General features: G+C 44.4%; 1 protein-coding gene across 3 annotated transcripts in view; it reads right to left on the bottom strand.

Moving 5' to 3' along the window:
* Positions 1-4065: 4065 nt before the first annotated feature.
* Positions 4066-16843, bottom strand: part of FAM120C (family with sequence similarity 120 member C) — a 100493-nt gene continuing 87715 nt past the window's right edge. For all 3 annotated transcript variants that reach the window (XM_064364324.1, XM_064364325.1, XM_064364326.1), the window contains 3 exons: positions 16446-16584; positions 15087-15144; positions 4066-9224 (listed from right to left, as the gene is read on the bottom strand). In XM_064364324.1, coding sequence (XP_064220394.1) covers positions 8970-9224; positions 15087-15144; positions 16446-16584 — 452 coding nt within the window. In that variant the 3' untranslated portion in view covers positions 4066-8969. The remainder of the gene's footprint in view (positions 9225-15086; positions 15145-16445; positions 16585-16843) is intronic.

Raw genomic sequence — 16843 nt, 5'->3', positions numbered from 1 at the left:
AGATTCAAGGTCTCAAATGGTTAAGTAATGGGTACAAACCAAAAGTGATGAATTAAGTCTACCCAGAAATGAACCATTTCTCCCTGTGATGCTGTCATTATGACTCACCAAACTTAACCAGTTTTATCCCCATTCAGGCACATAGTACAATTGTACTTTTCCACCTCTATAAAATTAGCTGCAACCACGTGGCTTGCTTTGGGCAACGAAAAGAGAGAAGTGATCTGTGACACTCTAAGCTTTAGGAGCCAAGGTATTATTTTGGTCATATGCCTTCCCCTGACTCAGTGATGGAACTTTTTAAATTTAACATATTGATACTCTACACATTCAGAGAAACTGCTGTAGTAATGAACTATGGAAATGATCCTTCAAAGTAGAGTCTTGGTGTCCAGGCGCGGTGGTTCGCGCCTGTAATCCTAGCACTTTGGGATGCTGAAGCTGGCAGATTACTTGAGGTCCAGGAGTTCCAGACCAGCCTGGTCAACATGGTGAAACCCCTCAGCCAGGCACAGTGGTTCACGCCTGTAATCCCAGCGCCTTGGGAGGCCAAGCCGGGTGGATCACGAGGTCAGGAGATTGAGAGTATCCTGACATGCCAACATGGTGAGACCCTGTCTCTACTAAAATACAAAAAAAAATTAGCTGGGTGTGGTGGCACGCACCTGTGATCCTAGCTACTCGGGAGGCTGAGGCAGAAGAATCACTTGAACCTGAGAGGTGGACTTGCAGTGAGCCAAGATCGTGCCACTGCACTGCAGACTGGTGACAGAGCAAGACTCCATCTCAAAAAAAAAAAAAAAAAAAAAAACACACAGAAACCCCATCTCTATTAAAAAATATAAAATTAGCCAAGCATGGTGGTGCATGCCTGTAATCCCAGCTGCTTGGGAGGCTAAGGCAGGAGAATCACTTGAACCCAGGAGGCAAAGGTTGCAGTGAGCCGAGATCATGCCATTGCATTGCACTGTACTCTGGGCAAAAAAAGAGCAAAACTGTCTCAAAAAAAAAAAAAAAGAAAAAGAAAGAAAGTAGAGTCTTGGTGATTAGTCTACTAGCATTCCCCAGTGACCATGCATGAACTGAGCTCTGCTGTCAGTCCCTGTTGGACATATGAGCAGTCAGTATGCTTTTGTGAAATTACTGAGATTTGGGGTTAGCCTTGCAGCAAAACCTAGCCTATCCTGATACATCCTCCTTTTCTCAAGTTAGAAATTATAAACACATAAGGACTGAATAATGAAATGAAAATGTAAATAAAGTGTCTAGAACTCTCTCCCTGGTACCTTGTAGGCCCTCAATAGATGCCTTTGTGTATCTGCTATTAAATTACAATAGAATTATCATATTTTTCACACATAATAAAGGCTAGTTGTAGAAGATGTAAACAGAAGGTAGTGTTCCAGGCTTACATTATTCCTAATGCTTGTAATCTTAAAAGAGGTTATTTTCATTGGATGGGCACCGGTGGTTCACGCATTATCCCAGCACTTTGGGAGGCCAAGGCAGGCGGATCACCTAAGGTCGAGAGTTCGAGACTAGCCTGAACAACATGAAGAAACCCCATCTCTACTAAAAATACAAAATTAGCCAGGCATGGTGGCACATGCCTGTAATCCCAGCTACTTGGGAGGCCAAGGCAGGAGAATCACTTGAACCTGGGAGGCGTAAGTTGTGGTGAGCCGAGATCGCGCCATTATACTAAAGCCTGGGCAACAACAGCGAAACTCCATCTCAAAAAAAAAAAAAGAGAGATTTTCATTCTTTGTAACTTTCTCCCTAAACTCTATGAAAAAGCACTACAATTGGCCCTTCTTGGGTCACCTACCCTCCATTCCTGTGCTGGGGTAGATGAAGCCATATGACTGATGGTCAACCCGACTTTAACCCAAGATAGATGGGCACTTCCCCCAAAGGAGAAAACTGGGCCTAATTGCCAGAATAAGGAAGGAATGCTGGGCAGGCAGAAATGAGTTATCTACTAAGTCAAAACAGACTTAGATTTAGAACCCTGGGTTTATTACTTATTAGTTGTGTGTGACTTGGGCACCACTCAGTCAGTTTGCTCATATGTAAAATAAGGATCGTACTTTGGAGAGTTAAAGATTAGAAATAATGTACAAGAGTTTAGTACTATGCCTGGTACCTAACAGGTCCGCAATAAACAGTCATTTAAAAAAGCCAGGCCAGGTGCAGTGGCTCACACCTGTAATCCCAGCACTTTGGGAGGCCGAGGCGGGTGGATCACCTGAGGTCAGGAGTTTGAGACCAGTCTGACCAACATGGCGAAACCCCATCTCTACTAAAAATACAAAAATTAGCTGGGCACATGGTGGCAGGTGCCTGTAATCCCACCTACTTGGGAGGCTGAGGCAGGAGAATTGCTTGAACCTGTGAGGCGGAGGTTGCAGTGAGCCGAGATCGCCCCATTGCACTCCAGCCTGGGCAACAAGAGCGCTCTGTCTCAAAAAAATAAAATAAGATAACCAAATAATAAAGATTTACTACTATTAAATTTTCGCAGTCCCAACACTCAAAGATCAAAGGCTAGGAAAAGACATCTGTAGCTATAAGGAACCTATATAAGACAAAAGATGTTATAATTTTTCATTTAAGGATAAAGTGTTTACAAGCTTCAGCTGGCCTCTAATGCTACCTTGAGGCTCAGCTGTTTCTTTTTATAATCTGTACACACAAGGCACAGAGCGGTTAGGGAGGCCAAGTGCAGCTAGAGTCATTCAGCAGAAACTAAGTAAAGAATGCCCTGGAGTCCTGGCTTCAGCCTCTGTTCAAAGCATCCCTCTATTGCTCAAAGGTGACTCAGAGCTCAATTTTAAAACACACTTAAGTGAATGCCATCGAGGGCTGAAACCTCATACTCAATCTTCCTGAGTTTTTGCCACCAAAGTATCCTGTGCCTTGAAAGTCTGAAATCTGCTTTGTACCAAAGGCCATTTTCAAAAGTGTTTTAGCTGTCCTTGACTTATTCATCAAACATTTACTAAGCGCGTGCTGTGCAGCAGGTGCCGAGAACACAGAGATGGTCAAGCACAGTCACTGCTCACAAGCGTAATCTAGAGGCAGAGATGCAGCAAAGCACTACAGAGGCTGGCTGTGATGAGTCTCTACTCATCATCAAGTTGGGGATCAGGAAAAGAATCATGAAGACATGAGCAGAATCTTGGGGGAATAAGTTGAGTCTGCACCAGAAACAAAGAGAGAAAGAAATTTTGGCAATGGCAGAAGCAAGTGAGAAGAAATGGATACTGACAGCTTAATATGTATGGGATGCATTTTATTATGGCTGGAGTCGGGTAGGGGAGGTAGGCAGTGAGCCGAGATGTGGTCAGGGGCCAGATCATGAAGGGATCATGGAGTCAGGAGAGCAGCATGTTAGAGGGACACTTTAGAAGCTGCTAAGCATGGTGGATTAAAGCAATGGTTCTTCACATCCTTTTGTGTCATAGATTCTTTTAAGAACCTGAAAAAAGGTCTGGGCCCTTTCACTGGAAAAAGGTACATACTCTTAGACACAAAATGTTGCTTAAAATTGCCTAGTTAAGGAGTGAGATGGGGAACAACTGCAATAGTCCAGGTAAGACATGATGAGGCCTCCACTAAGCCACAGGAGCCAGGACAGAGAAGAGGAAACAGATGTGAGAAACAGAAAGATGGTTGAGTGTTATCAACAGATGTTTTCATCAGTTGGATTCGAGAAGTGAGGGGCGAGTCTAAGACAGTTCACTCCCAGGTCGGTTTGTGGTTTAGGCAATTGAGTAGCAAGTAGTGTCACTGACAGAGGCGCAGGCTTCAGCACAAAGGATGGGTTCAGTTTCGGAAATGTCAAGACAAAGGTGCCTTTAGAACGTTCAAATAAAGAAGTTAACCAGGAGGCCAAATATGCTCTTCCTTTTGATGATTCTTGTACTTGGTCTCTTGCCCTGATACTATACAAATAGATTCCTAAATCTCTGTGCAACACTTCTGAATTGAGATAAGTGTATCCCCCATTTGCAGAAAGAGATCCAGAGATGGGAAAAGAAATCAAACTTCACACACCCAAAATTATTTCACAACTTTTTTTTACTAAAAGAATAGATTTTTATTAAGCGTTGTAAGTTTCTTTCCATCAGCATTAACAGAACAACAGACCAATTTCCATCACAGAACAACTCCTGAGACATTCTTATTCCTTTCTGAAACTCTTCCATTAACTCCTGCAGTTTCCCCAAAGAAGCATCCATTCAAACTTACAGTAATAAACTATGGAGCTTTTGTGGTGAGGTGGACCAAAAAGGCAGGGAATCTGGAATCTGGGAGTGGGAAAGAGAAATACATCCACTAAACACACTGTCAAGAGCACAGGAGAGAAGATAGTAATACAGGAAAAAAACAAGGAAGTAATTTTTTACTTCTGTCAATAACATCATTTATCAGGGAGCACTAAGTCACTGACTCCTTGCAGTTAAAGTTTCTTTATCTAGTGTGTTATTCTAAAAACAGAATAGAACAGATTAGGAATAGAATAGAATAGAATAGAATAGACTAGAAGGTAGGAGGGGAAGTGCCTTCTGGGAAGTAACTAAAATGAAGTCATCAGATTTGGCAGGGTTATGACAGATTACTGAAGTCTGAAATATTTATTTTGCTTAATTTACATGAAAATTCACTAGTCATTAGTTACTACCAACACGGACAAAAAGAGCATCTATTAAAGTACAGGGGCAACGTCGAAAGCTGAAATGGGCACCCTAGCACAGGGGATTTTGTATTTTGCTTTTAACTTGGAAAAGATGGATTTTGTAAAAAATGACTTTATTTTCTTAGAACATCAAAATAACCTCTGACAATATTGAAGATTAATTAGCGGTAACAGGGGAATAGGTGCACTGAGCTCTCTACCTGCACCAGCAGACTACTGCAATAAGCCAAGGGAAAAGAAAATAGAAAGTCGAATAAGATGCCAAAGTCACAGGATGGAGAAAAATACAAGATGACACGCAATCGAACAGTGAAAACTCAACCCCCCCCCCAAAACCCCAGGCATATTTAGGAAATATGCACCAGGAAGTGAACAAGTATGATTAAACCTTAGTAGAATTATACTAACTACTTTAAACTGTGGTCTACTTGTACTGACATTTTAAAGGTGTTTGGGCAGTAGAGGCTGTAATGGTTAACACTGACATGCCCAAAGGAGCCCTGTAAGGTTCCAAAGGACTGGATCGCCATAACCAAACAGCAACCCCCGCGTTCTTTCTACCCTACATAAGCATTCCTGCCCCCGACCCTCCACCTTAACTGCCCTCCGTAATATGCCTTGTTCGGCTGTTTTTCTCAGTGATCAAAAAAAGTTAACGTGACTTGGCCAACGGTATCAGAAATCAAGATGGAGACAAAAATCAAATGTCACTAGCCAAAACGAGTACCACTTCTTGGGCTTTAAAGTCTACCCAAAGTCCTACTGGCTCAGAATGAAAATGATGCAAGTGAGCATAAGTTTGTCAGGTCTGGTCCAGATCAGACTGAACTGGTCACTGACTGAATAAGGGTAGGAGTTATAAGCTGATCCCAAGACACACCAGCAGAAATATAAACAACTGCACGTCTTTGGGGATCAGTGACTATATACAACCAGGATGTTTTGCTTATGGTCCTACAATGTAAAGGGGTCATTTCTAGGGGTTCCCCTATGACTTTGTTCAAGAGAGGTCACATCACAGCCAGAAATGGAACCTCACGTGAAGGATGACAGTTCCTTCACGTGGTGCAGCAAAGACCAGACCCCATGTTCCACAATTTGTCTTCTAATTAGAAAAAGTTCATCTCTCAGTAATGAACCTTAGTTTTCCTGGCTTTTAAAGTTGTATATTTTGTCAGATAAATAAATCAGTCTAAGAATATGGCCATTTACGGTGCTTTCTTGTAACCTTCTGAACCCAAAATGCTGAATCCAAATAAAAATCAAGGTTGAGATGACCCACTTGTTTCACCCTGGGCTAGGGGAAATAGAGGTGTGTGGAAGGAAGAAAAGCCTTTTGGCAAACTGGAAGCATCCCTGCCAAAGCAGCAATTTTGCCTCTCACAGTGACTGCCTACAAAGTAAGAAATCTTAATGGTGTGAGAGTTAACAATACTGTCATCTGATTGTGTCAGATTCAAGATGCACAGAAACAGCAACTGCAAAAAATACTTGACCAATTTTAAGTCCAAGTGCTTCCTATTAGAAAACGGAGATATAGGTCTCACAGCTCGGTGATACTGGTTGCTTTTAGAACTCCAAAGGATTTATCGCTCTGCGGCTCCAGAAAGAAAATTCCAAGCCATGTAAATTTACTACTATCCCTTCCCTTGCTGGATATAGGAGTCCTACCCTTCAAGATGTTGTGAAAGCTTTGGCAGGTCCAACCGAAGAAGGGGGACCACATTAGGGGAGCTGATTGCAAAGAGGTTTCTGTATACTTTGTTTCTACTTCGGTCTAGCTAGATGCACACTCTCGTCATCTTTCTTTGGTTTATGTAAGAAGTATCTGGGCAGGGGTCAAGGCATTCCAGGGCTCCCTCCCCCTGAAAATCATGGATTCTCTTAATCTGGAACAGACTAGGACTACAGTCTGACGCTGTTTTCAATTTCCTATGATATGATCATTGTAAGCGGGTAGTGAGCAAATAGCCTTCTGGTTGTCTGGGCAAAAATCACCAAGGACCTTCTGTGGGTTAAGGTGCATGAGGCTTTTCAAAAAGAACCCTGCTAGAAGATTAGTCAGTTGTATTTCTGTAGAAACAGTACTTCTTGGGCAAGAATATCACAAAGCCCAAAAGGAGGTATGTGAGGCTGGAAGCCTCAATTCCTGAATAAAGACACAATGCTAATTTTTTGCAAGCCATGTTTCCATCCCTCATACTTAGGCTGCCCAAGGAGGGAAACTGGAAATGCAAGGTTGTCTCAATATTATCTCCAGCAAGGAGGAATAGCCTCTTTATCCTGGGCAGATCCCTCTTTTATAGAGTACATCTCAAGGCCCAGGCCAGAGTCCTCTAAAGTCTTCCTTGCAAAGCAAATGAAAAGATCCAGTAGTCAGGATGTCAATGAACAAATGAAACAATCTAGGCATTGAAAATCAAATAGTCAGTTTCCTCACACTTCCCTACCCTGTCTTTCCAAAGCTAGTCCTCTCTCCTTCAGGGATTCATATCAATCAATTCTAGCCTGAAACCAATTTGACCCTGGAGTTCCAGAAGAGATTTCCTCCAAATTGGCTGAAAGCCCTTTTAAATGGTAGTCACCTCCCATCCCCCCTTTCTCGCCAAACCTTCATAAGGAAATGCCCAACTCTTCCCAATCCCATTCCAACCTCCTGTTTTCACCAGATGGGATGTGAGGGCTCTGTTCAAGATTAAGCTTGTAACAATCCAAGTGTTTGTTGTTCTGAACAGGCAATTTCTGGAAAGCACTTTTTGTCTGATTTAGAGAAGCCCATCCAACTTCTCATAATTGTGATGGGCTATGACTTAGTTAAGAATTTCACATTTAAAGTGTGGTCTTTTGAAACCCTCCACTCCATAGCAGTGGAAGCATTTCTGGGAAATTCAGTAAATCCTCTGGGACATCACCATGTATGTATGTATGTATGTGTATATATATATACACACACATATATACACACATACACACACACACATATATAAAATATGTATAGATAAATAGATCTGTCTCTTTATATAAAGGGTATGTGTATGCATATAGATACACACATCATATATACACCACACACACACACACACACACACACACACACACACACACAATCTTTTCAGTACTCAAGTTCATTACACTGATTCCCACCCTTTCATGGTGTGGGCAGTAGGGAGTGAATGAACTGTGCCACATCTCCTATTTTACAAACAATGCACTGGTTGAGAGGCAGGAAAAATCTGCCCAGTACTTTCCTGATTCACTTGAATCCCCCAGTACAAAGGCCATTGATAGTTCTTTTGAAGTGTATAAAATAAAAAATAAAATAAAACAAAATAACCAATACTACCTTACTTTTCTGAAAACATCTACCTATCTGATTGTCAGGCCAAAGCTAGAGGTGGTGGTATGAAATCCAGGGGTAGGTAAGTTGGAAGAAGAAGTGAGGAAGAGGTGGATACCACTTCGCAGAGAAAATAGTAATAAAAAATAATAACAAACCTGTGAGGTTGTGGGGACGGCTGTCCCCACAACCTCACAGGTTTATCACATAAGTCTGTGATAATGAGTATCATTATAAATATTCAGAAAAAACAAATCTGGAACTTTTCTTTTCTTTTTTTTTTTTTTTGAGATGCAGTCTCGCTCTGTAGCCCAGGCTGGAGTGCAGTGGCACGATCTCAGCTCACTGCAGCCTCCACCTCCCAGGTCCCGGGTCAAGCAATTTTCCTACCCCAGCCTCCCAAGTAGCTGAGATTACAGGCACGAGCCACCATGCCCAGCTAACTTTTGTATTTTTTAGTAGAGATGGGGTTTCACCATGTTGGCCAGTCTGGTCTTGAACTCCTGATCTCGTGATCCGCCCACCTCGGCCTCCCAAAGTGCTGGGATTACAGGCGTGAGCCACCACGCCCAGCCCAAATCTGGAACTTTTCTATAGGACCTTATGTGATAACACCCAATTTCTGACAGGTACTGCCTTACTAGGCTCCCAGAGGAGATGAAGAAAATAATGGTGCTATATATTCAATTTGAGAATAGGAGCTAGTCTTACTGCCATTCATCTTTGACCAGAACTTATCCAGAAACAGACCACTGAATCTGGAGGCCCAGAAAAAGGCAGGGAAGGGAAAAAGACGGACACAATAGAACATCCCACCAAAATCCTGGAGAAATCTAGGGTAAGCATTTATATCCTCCTCTAGCTTGGGCCTCAAATCAGAAAAGTAAAAGTTTTCCCTCTTCCTGGTTTGGTGAAGCCATCTTCAGCTTGTCACTCCTCTTTCCGTTGTGCCACAGTTTCTAGCTTTTGCTCTTGTAAGTGGTTCTTCTCCCCATTCTTCACAGGGAGGTAGCGGTTACCATTACTACACTCGTTGCTGTCTCTGGATAAGGCACACTGTGATGGAGCTAGAAGATGATGATCACTCTTCTCTTCCTTGATCAATGTGCCACTGCTTCCATTTACCTGGGAGCGAGATCGACCCTGATGAAGCTCCAGGGATTTAGAAATTGCATCTGAAGAGCCCTGTTAAAAACAGAGATACTCAGTGGAAATGGGAATCCCAGACTGGCTGACCTTTCTTAAGCATATTCATAAGCTAGCCTGAGGAAATGGTTTCAGTTCTTCAAAAACACCAGAAGACCGCAAGCTGGTTGATATCTAGTATATTCTTTTCTTATTTTTTTGTGAGACAGTCTTGTTCTGTTGCCCAGGCTGGAGTGTAGTCTACAATCTGGGCTCACTGCAACCTCTGCCTCCAAGGTTCAAGCAATCCTCCCACCTCAACCTCCCGAGTAGCTGGGACTATAGGCGTCTGCCACCACACCTGGCTAATTTCTGTATTTTTAGCAGAGACGGGGTTTTCACCATGTTAGCCAGGCTGGTCTCCAGCTCCTGGCCTTAAGTGATCTGCTCGCCTTGGCCTCCCAAAGTGCTGAGATTAAAGGTGTCAGCCACCATGCCCAGCCCGATACCTAGTACATTCTAGTATTATCTTGAGAACTTAGGGTGACAGCATATAGACCCAACTGAAATCCAATGGCAATGATAACACAATAATGACACAGCTTTTTTTTTTTTTTTTTTTTTGATACAGGGTCTTGCTCTGTCACCCAGGGTGGAGTTCAGTGGTGCAATCCTGGCTCACCGTAGCCCCAACTTCCTGGGCTCAAGCCATCTTTCCACCTCAGCGCCCCAAGTAGCTGCGACTACAGGCATGCACCACCACATCCAGTTAATTTTTATCTTTCTTGTAGAGACAGGGTTTCACCATGTTGGCCACACTGGTCTCAAACTCCTGAGCTCAGGTTATCCGCCCGCCTCGGCCTTCCAACATGCTGAGATTATAGGCGTGAGCCACCGCGCCCGGCCCAATGCTGGCTCTTAATGAATGTTGCTGGGAATAATCGCAGCTTCTGATTACTCAGGGGTTGGACATGCCACATACTCTGTTGTTCCTTTTATAGATAAGAAAATTGAAGCTCCTAGGAGGTCAAGGCAGGCAGACTGTTTGAACTCAGGAGTCTGAGACCAGCCTGGGCAACATTGCGAAACCCTATCTCTAAAAAAATTACAAAAATTAGCTGGGCATGGTGGCATGCACCTGTGGTCAAGCTACCCAGGAGGCTGAGGTGGGGAGGATTGCTTGAGCTTGGGAGGTCCATGCTGCAGTGAGTCATGACTGCGCCACTGCATTCCAGCCTGGGTGACAGAATGAGATCCTGTCTCAAAAAAAAAAAAAAAAGAAGAAGAAAAAGGAAAACAGCCTGAAAAAAAGTAAAAAGACTTTAATTTAGTCTTCGTGTAACAACTCTGCAACACAGATACCAATTTCTCCAAGTTTATAGAGGGGAAAACTAGGGCAAAGAGGCTAAGTAACTTGTCTAAGGTCACAGAACTAGTGAGTAGCAGAGCCAGATTCAAAGCTAGATCATTTGGTTCCAAAGTCTGTACAATATGAGGCTTACTATGAAGTACTGTCCAACAACCTGGATAGTAACAGCCATAAAAATGGATGAATTAGCCACCTGAAGGAGTCAATAAAGAAATCACAACATTACAAGTAAGTGACTTAAGAATTTAAGAACAGGCCAGGCGTGGTGGCTCAAACCTGTAATCCCAGCACTTTGAGAGGCTGAGGCAGGCAGAATAACTGAGGTCAGGAGTTCAAGACCAGCCAGGCCAATATGGTAAAATCCCGCCTCCACTAAAAATACAAAAATTCACTGGGTGTGGTGGTGCACTCCTGTAATCCCAGCTACTTGGGAGGCTGAGGCAGGACAATTGCTTGAACCCAGGAGGCAGAGGTTGCAGTGAGCCGAGATCGTGCCACTGCACTCCAGCCTGGGTGATGGAGCAAGACTGTGTCACAAAAAAGGAAAAATACAAAAAAAAAAAAAATTAGGAACATACAAAACTTTTGTGGCCTAGGAATAACTTCAGGAAGACAGGATTATAGGGTAACCAGATGTAATAAGGTGGAACATTTTATTAAATATCTCATATTCTTCTTTTTTCTGTTCCAACTGAAAAATCATCTCAGGAAGACAGGATTAGAGTGTAACCAGATTTAATAAGCTGGAACATTTTATTAATTATCTCATACTCTTTTTTTTTCTGTTCCAACTGAAACAGAAAAAGAAGAGTCAAAAAGGAAGTCAGCAGTAGCTCTGTCCAGAAAAGATGGCTTGCTATAAACAAAGTCTCAATGAGGATTTCCTTGGCTAGGTGACGTCTAGAGTAGATAACAGTGTCCGCAGCCCTCTTAGCTAAGAGAAACTTAAGATCACCTACCATCCCTTGTTTTCTCTCACTTTCCACATCTGTAAAATAGATAGAATAAGTATCTATTTCGTAGGTTCCTATACGGATTCAATGAGACACTACATATAAAGCCCTCAGAACATGCTGTCTTTAGCACAGTGTAAGAACTCAATAAATGCTCACTAAGGCTGGACGCAGTGGCTCACGCCTGTAATCCCAGCACTTTGGGAGGCCGAGGCAGGTGGATCACCTGAGCTCAGGAGTTCGAGATCAGTCTGGCCAACATGGCGAAACCCTGTCTCTACAAAAAATATAAAAATTAGCTAGGCATGGTCGTGTGCACCTGTACTCGCACCTACTTACTTGAAGGTGGGAGGATCACTTGAGCCTAGGGGTTTGAGGCTGCAGTAAATTATGATTGCAACACTGCACTCTAGCCTGGGTGACTCATAAAAAAAAGCTAGCTAATAACATTGTTCTGATTCCATGCCCCCAAGCCAACTTCTGATACCTCGGCCTCTCTTGTAACTTGCCCTTAGAGAAAGAAAGCTCTAGTAGTAATGGTTAAAGGCATGCATAGCTAGAGTCAGCCACACCTGAGTCTGATGCTTGTCTCTAACAACTGGAGCTGTTATACTATATTGGAATTAGCATAGCACAGGGCTTTGGAATCAGTTAGCTCAGGCTGTAATGTCAATTCTGATATATGGACTTGATGGATAATTTGGGGAAAGATATTTCATTCTTCTGAGTCTCAATTTCTTCCTGTTTAAAATGGGGAACAGGCCAGGCATGGTGGCTCAATCCTTTAATCCCAGTACTTTGGGAGGCCGAGCTTGAGGTCAGGAGTTTGATACCAGCCTGGGCAACGTGGCAAAATGCCGTCTCTACAAAAAATACTTTAAAATTAGCTGGGTGTGGTGGCTCACATCTGTAGTCTCAGCTACTCCGTAGGGTGAGGTGGGAGGATTGCTTGAGCCTGGGAGTTGAGGCTGCAGTGCTCTGCATTCTAGCCTGGGTGAAAGAGAGACCCTGTCTCAAAAAAATAGTAATAATAAAATGGAGAATAATAAATACTTCACAGGGCATTTATGTGGTTTCAGTGACCTCACTCACATATTTGTAAGAGTGACTAAAAAAGAGTAAATGTGTAATACACTGTGACAACTATTTCTGATCATAAATCAGTTCTTTATCTCAGCCCCTTCTTCCCCCACCCCTTAGCCATATCCACACAGCTTTCTTTCTTTTTTTTTTTTTTTTGAGACAGAGTCTCGCTGTGTTACCCAGGCTAGAGTGTATTGGCTTGATATCAGCTGACTGCAACCTCCACCTCCCAGGTTCAAGTGATTCTTCTGCCTCAGTCTCCCAAGCAGCTGGGACTACAGGTGCGTGCCACCATGCCTGGCTAATTTTTGTATCTTCAGTAGAGACAGCGTTTCACCATATTGGCCAGGCTGGTTTCGAACTCCTGACCTCGTGATCTGCCCGCCTCGGCCTCCCAAAGTGCTGGGATTACAGGCGTGAGCCACCGCACCTAGCCCCACGCAGCTATTTCTATGATCTTGGTTAGTGTGAGTCAACCAGAGAGATGAATCTATTCTTTTTTTTTGAGATGGAGTTTCGCTCTTGTTACCCAGGCTGGAGTGCAATGGCGCGATCTTGGCTCACTGCAACCTCCGCCTCCTGGGTTCAGGCAATTCTTCCTGCCTCAGCCTCCTGAGTAGCTGGGATTACAGGCATGCGCCACCGTGCCCAGCTAATTTTTCATATTTTTAGTAGAGATGGGGTTTCACCATGTTGACGAGGATGGTCTCGATCTCTTGACCTCGTGATCCACCCACCTCGGCCTCCCAAAGTGCTGGGATTACAGGCGTGAGCCACCGCGCCCGGCCATGAATCTATTCTTATACCAAAAGTATCAGGCTTTTCTGACTGTATGCCTGATGACCAGACCCTGAATCCCGGTGAACTCACTAAGGCTGTACCATCTTATGAGAGCCTATTTGGTGATTAGCTTTCCTTCTAGGTGCATCCTTTTTACCTTACTGAGCAGCTTCAGGAAAAAGCTGAGAAGCTTTGGAAAAATCACCAAAGTCACTGTTCTGTAGCTTTGGAGTGCATTATAAAATGCTTTCCGTGGGAGACCTACTATCTAGTTCCATTTTTGGCTCAAAATCACATTAAAGCAAATTTATCTTCTTTGAGGAAACATTAGATGATGGGGATTAACGTGGACGAAGTGAGGGCTGGCTGTATACAGAACAGATTTAGGATAGAGAACTGATGACAAAATTGTCCCAGATGAAAGACTCCATGTAGAATGTCTAGAGGGGACTTGGTAGAAAGTAGGTATTCAAGAAATGGGAGCTGTGATGCTACAAGAAGCCCAGCAGTTTGAGTCTACTACAATATTTTGGATCACTGCAAGAACTCCTAGTTTGCATCTGGGCGGGGTGGAGGTGGGGTGGGGCATACCTAATGAGGACCAGTGGGAACTGTGATATAATTCAAGGTATGGATTAGAAGGAAGTTTGAAGGCTGGGCACAGTGGCTCAGGCCTGTAATCCCAGCACTTTAAGAGGCTGGAGGATCACTTGAGCCCAGGACTTTGAGATCAGCCTGGGGCAACGAAGTAAGACTCTGTCTACATAAAAAATAGAAAAACATAGCAGGGTGCGGTGGTGCACAACTGTAGTCCCAGCTACTTGAGAGACTGAGCTGAGAGGATTGCATAAGCCAAGGAGGTAGAGGCTGCAGTGAGCCGTGATTGTGCCACTGCACTCCAGCCTGCCTGGGTGACAGTGAGACCCTGTCTCAAAAGAGAGAGAGAGAGAGACAGAGAAAGTTCAAGACATTTCTGAATTATTAAGAATAAGCAGGGCAGGGCGCGGTGGCTCACGCCTGTAATCCCAGCACTTTGGGAGGCCGAGGCGGGTGGATCACGAGATCAAGAGATCGAGACCATCCTGGTCAACATGGTGAAACCCCGTCTCTACTAAAAATACAAAAAACGAGCCGGGCATAGTGGCGCGTATCCCAGCTACTCAGGAGGCTGAGGCAGGAGAATTGCCTGAACCCAGGAGGCGGAGGTTGCGGTGAGCCGAGATCGCGCCATTGCACTCCAGCCTGGGTAACAAGAGCGAAACTCCGTCTCAAAAAAAAAAAAAAAAAAAAAGAATAAGCAGAATGGTAATGCCCCCACCTATATTCAGCAAAGGCAAAAAAAGTCCAGTTTTCTAAGCATACCTGATGGCCTCTCAGAAGCTCAGGCAGGCTATGGGCAGTCTCACTGTTAGCATCACTCTGGCCCCTTTCTCGCTGCACGCAGCACATAGTATACTAGGCGCAGGTCTTTAGGACATAGTACCTGGCTTCTATCTTGTGGTCTCACGTGGAAAAGGGGAAGACTGCAGCCCTGTGAGAACAGCTCGAGGCAGGCTAACCCTCACTATACCACTAGAGAGCAGGGGAATGCCATCGAACGCCCGGAGGAGTTGCGAAGCTCCCCTGAGCAGTTCAGGTTTCCATGCCTGATCTGATCTTTTGTAGTTTAGCTGAAAAGGCAAAAGGCATCAAACAGAAGCTAAATAATCTAAAAAAAAAATTAAAAAAAGTACTTACTTGCTTATTTCCTTTTCTGTGTCCCTTGGATCCTCTACCAGTCTGTTCTTTTCCATGCCTTTAGCAAGTGAGAAAAAGTGATCGTGAGAAACATAAAGCCCACACCCCCCTTTCCCTTGGTTAACTATTCGTCTCCTCTTGGAAGTTTGACCCTCTTAAGTTAGATGCCCCTCCCTTAGTGTTACTCCTATAAACATCTCAGTCATTTCTATATTCTACTAAACTGAATTGTTCTATATCCCATGTCCTCCTCTAGGGTAAAAACTCTTTAATCAAGGCAGGGCAATTTATTTTATATTTGCTGAACTAAACTGAAAACTGACTTTAAAAATGGAAAGTTGGGCTGGGCGCAGTGGTTCATGCCTGTAATCCCAGCACTTTGGGAGGCCAAGGCGGGTGGATCACCTGAGGTCAGGAGTTCGAGAACAGCCTGGCCAACACAGAGAAAGCCCATCTCTACTAAAAATACAAAAACTAGCCAGGCGTGGTAGTCGGCCCTTGTGATTCCAGCTACTTGGGAGGTTGAGGCAGGAGAATCACTTGGACCCAGGAGGTGGAGACTACAGTTAGCGGAGACCATGCCATTGCACTCCAGCCTGGGAAACAAGAGGAAAACTCTGTCTCAAAAAATAAAAATAAAAAAAGGCCGGGCGCAGTGGCTAATGCCTGTAATCCCAGCACTTTGGGGGGCCGAGGTGGGCGGATCATGAGGTCAAGAGATCGAGACCATCCTGGCCAACATGGTGAAACCCTGTCTCTACTAAAAATACAAAAATTTGCCGGGTATGGTGGCATGCACCTGTAGTCCCAGCTACTCGGGAGGCTGAGGCAGGAGAATTGCTTGAACCTGGGAGGCGGAGGTTGTGGTGAACTGAGATCGTGCCACTGCACTCCAGCCAGGCACCTGGTGACAGAGAGAGACTCTGTCCAAAAAAAAAAGAAAATTGGTCAGGCATGGTGGCTCATACTTGTAATCCCAGCACTTTGGAAAGCCAGGACGGGAGGATTGCTTGAGCTCAGGAGTTTGAGACCAGCCTGGGCAACATGGCGAAACCACAGCTCTACCAAAAGTATGCAAAATTAGCTGGGCATGGTGATGCACACCTACCCCAGCTACTCGGGAGGCTGAGGCAAGAGGAGCATTTGAACCCAGAAGGCAGAGGAGGTTGCAGTACAGAGTGGCAGAGATCATGCCACTGCACTCCAGCCTGGGCAACAAAGTGAGACCCTGCCTCAAAAGAAAAAAAAAAGGAAAGTTAGTTAGTACTTCTTGCCTTAATAGAAGGATTTAATACCTACGCATTTTCCCAGGGGGACCTTAACTGACACCAGCTCATACCAGCCTATTTGGATACATACCCCTTTCCTGGCCCACCGACAGAAACCACTTGCATGCCGAAGGATCCTAGGCCCCTGGAGGATCTGCTGCCAGCCCACTGGCCCACAACCATCCCAGCAATCTCCAGTTTTCCTCCTTGGGGTGGTATTGGATGGAGACCTGGCAAGACAGAAAGAATGATGGTAATGGACCAGGCGTGGCGGCTCACGCCTGTAATCCCAAAACTTTGGAAGGCTGAGTCAGGCAGATCACTTGAGGTCAGGAGTTCCAGACCAGCCTGGCCAACGTGGTGAAACTCTGTCTCTACTAAAAATACAAACAATTAGCCAGGCATCATGGTGTTCACCTGTAATCCTAGCCACTGAACCCAGGAGGTGGAGGTTGCAGTGAGCCGAGATTGCACCACTGCACTCTAGTG

Source organism: Aotus nancymaae, unplaced genomic scaffold (genome assembly GCF_030222135.1).
Source record: "Aotus nancymaae isolate 86718 unplaced genomic scaffold, 86718_ANA_hifiasm-v0.15.2.pri h1tg000058l, whole genome shotgun sequence".
Lineage (NCBI taxonomy): Eukaryota > Metazoa > Chordata > Mammalia > Primates > Aotidae > Aotus > Aotus nancymaae.
Note: the sequence above shows the minus strand (reverse complement) of the source record. Positions and strands in the feature narration are given on the sequence as shown.